At 40.2% G+C, this 2,551-nt stretch overlaps 1 protein-coding gene across 4 annotated transcripts in view; it reads left to right on the top strand.

The window, feature by feature from the left end:
- The window catches only part of LOC106874041 (1-phosphatidylinositol 4,5-bisphosphate phosphodiesterase gamma-1), a 145,441-nt gene that overhangs the window by 76,449 nt on the left and 66,441 nt on the right, over positions 1-2,551 (top strand). For all 4 annotated transcript variants that reach the window (XM_052974028.1, XM_052974029.1, XM_052974027.1 and 1 more), the window contains exon 3: positions 1,998-2,091. In XM_052974028.1, the coding sequence (XP_052829988.1) occupies positions 1,998-2,091 (94 nt within the window). The remainder of the gene's footprint in view (positions 1-1,997; positions 2,092-2,551) is intronic.

Raw genomic sequence — 2,551 nt, 5'->3', positions numbered from 1 at the left:
ATATATAGTTGAAATTTACAGAAAAGCTAGAGACGAAAACAGGTGTATGAACAACAAGCAGGTGTATTAGTTTGACGTTTGGGAAAAATGAAAAAGTTGTTTGTTTCGAGCCTACGCTCTTCAACAGAAAGGAATTAGAAAAAATAAACAGAGAGAGAATTTAAAAAAACTTGTGGGTTTAGTGGTCAAGCATATATATATATATATATATACATATACACAGTATATATATATATATATGTATATATGTGTTTGTGTATGTATGTAATATGTGTGTGTGTGTGTGTATACATATATATATATTATTTGGACCAAAAGAAGTGGCAATCTCAGAGTCACATATAGTGTGTGGTCTGGGGATGGATATGTGTAACGATGCCTTGTTTCACAGCATGCATGTCACCAAAATGGTGGCAATGTGTAGGCGAATGGCCAGATGGATTCTGAGAATCTTCAGAACAAGGGACCAGGAAACTATGCTGGTTCTATGGAGGACATTTGTACTCAGCCATCTGGACTACTTCCCTCAACTGTGCTCACCCTCTAGCATCCAATTAATAACAGAACTTGTGGCAGTTCAGTGGTGTTACATCAATGGAACAGCTGGGCTCCTGGAAGAGACTGAAAGAGCTACAACTCTACTCTTTGGAATGAAGACAGAGGTGGTATGCAGTGATATATATGTATGGAAGCTTCTGGAGGGACTGGCACCAAACTTTGGTACCAAGAGCTCTACCAGTCCCTAAACTGGATGTCACTGCACTGTTCCAAAGGTCCCAACTATCCTGTCTAGACTGAGAACCATGTACTGCAGTAGCTAGGATTCAGGGACCACAGCTATTTAACGCCTTGCAAAACATCTGAAGGATCTTCATGGAGTAAGGGGAGATGTTTTCAAGAAACAACTTGATCTCCTGCTATCCAAGGTCCCAGACGAACCTATATCGAGGGCCAGGGCTGCTGTATTGAACTTCTTCACCAAAAGCCAATCACATAAGATTGGCCATTGTAAGGGTGATTACACTGGTGATGCTCCAGCATGACCATAGCCTTAGGGCTAAAATGTCTGAAGGAATAAAAGAATATATACACACACATGCATAGAAGATTTTTTTTGGAGCTAACATTAAACTTTGGTTCTGGAATACATCATCATCTTTTACTTGTCTCAGTTTTTGGACTTCAGCCATTCTGGGATGCTGCCTTCAAGGGATTTTTCTCAAAGAAATCAACCCTGCTAGCAGCAGCCCTTTAAATCTTATTGATTCTAAGAGATTCGATTAAAGTATAAGTAATCCTTACCCACTTTTATTTCCCAATCTTTCAAAGTCTGGAGGCTTCTTCTGACTGCTAGACATACAACCCCTGCATTTATATAGGCATGCACACACACACACACACACACACACACACACACACACACACACACACACACACACACACACACACATATGATATATTAATGTTGGCAAGCTGGCAGAACTGCTAGAGTGTCAGGAGAAACGTTTTGCAGTATTTGTTGCAGGTTTTTTATGTTCTGTGTTCAAATCCTGCCAAGGTCAACTTTACTTTCCATTCTTCAGGGTTCAATGAAATAAAGTACCAGTTAAATATTGGGTGTCAATGTTATCAATTAAGCCCCCCATTCCCACCCTTCCCCTTAAATTTCCAGTCTTGTACCAATGTTGGAAATGATCTCAACCGTCCAGCATTTAATCTGGCCCGAATATTCTACCTTTTTTATGTTGGCCAGATCCAACCTTTCCCACCTACCCTACAATTGTCAGTCTAAAAATAAATAACCACATCATTGAAATCTCAAAACTACAAGATAATTAAAGATTATTCCAAAAGAATGTGAATTAATAAGAATTGCATTTGACAAATTAATCTGAATGCTGAATGTTTAAATGGAAAATATATTCCTGAGAAGTGACATTAAAAGACATTTTGTTTTCTTCCATTTTCTTCTCTCACTTTTTACTTTTGTCTTTCAGCCTCCAACAAAGATGAATTCCGGAAATGGTTGAAGGGTTTGAACCATCTGGTACAAGACACACAAAATGCTTCTTACCAACTCCAAGTTGAAAGGTCTCCCTATTCTTTCTTTGTTTCTTTATTATTTTCCATCCCTTACTTGTTTCAGTCATTCGACTGTGGCCATGCTGGGGCTCTGCCTTAAAAAAAAAATTTTAGTCAAACAAATCAATCACTGTTTCTGACCCACTGAGTTAGGGGGACATAAACACACCAACACCAGTTGTCACACACATGGCAGGCTTTCAGTTTCCATCCGTCAAATACACTCTCAAGGCTTTGTTTTGCCCTGAGGCTATAGTAGAAGACGCTCCAGGTGCCATGCAGTGGGACTGAACCCAGGGCCATGTGGTTGGGAAGCAAGCTTATCTCACCATCATGCCTGTACCCTTCTTATTTACTGTCCCTTCTCTTTCTGCCTCTTTCTGCCTCTCTCTCTCTCCTCTCTCTCCCTCCCTCCTCTCTCTCACCTCTCTCTCTCCCCTCTCTCTTTCTCCCTCTCTCTTTCTCCCTC

Source organism: Octopus bimaculoides, chromosome 17 (assembly GCF_001194135.2).
Source record: "Octopus bimaculoides isolate UCB-OBI-ISO-001 chromosome 17, ASM119413v2, whole genome shotgun sequence".
Taxonomy (NCBI): domain Eukaryota; kingdom Metazoa; phylum Mollusca; class Cephalopoda; order Octopoda; family Octopodidae; genus Octopus; species Octopus bimaculoides.
The sequence above is the reverse complement of the archived record's forward strand: the minus strand, read 5'-3'. Positions and strand labels throughout refer to the sequence as shown.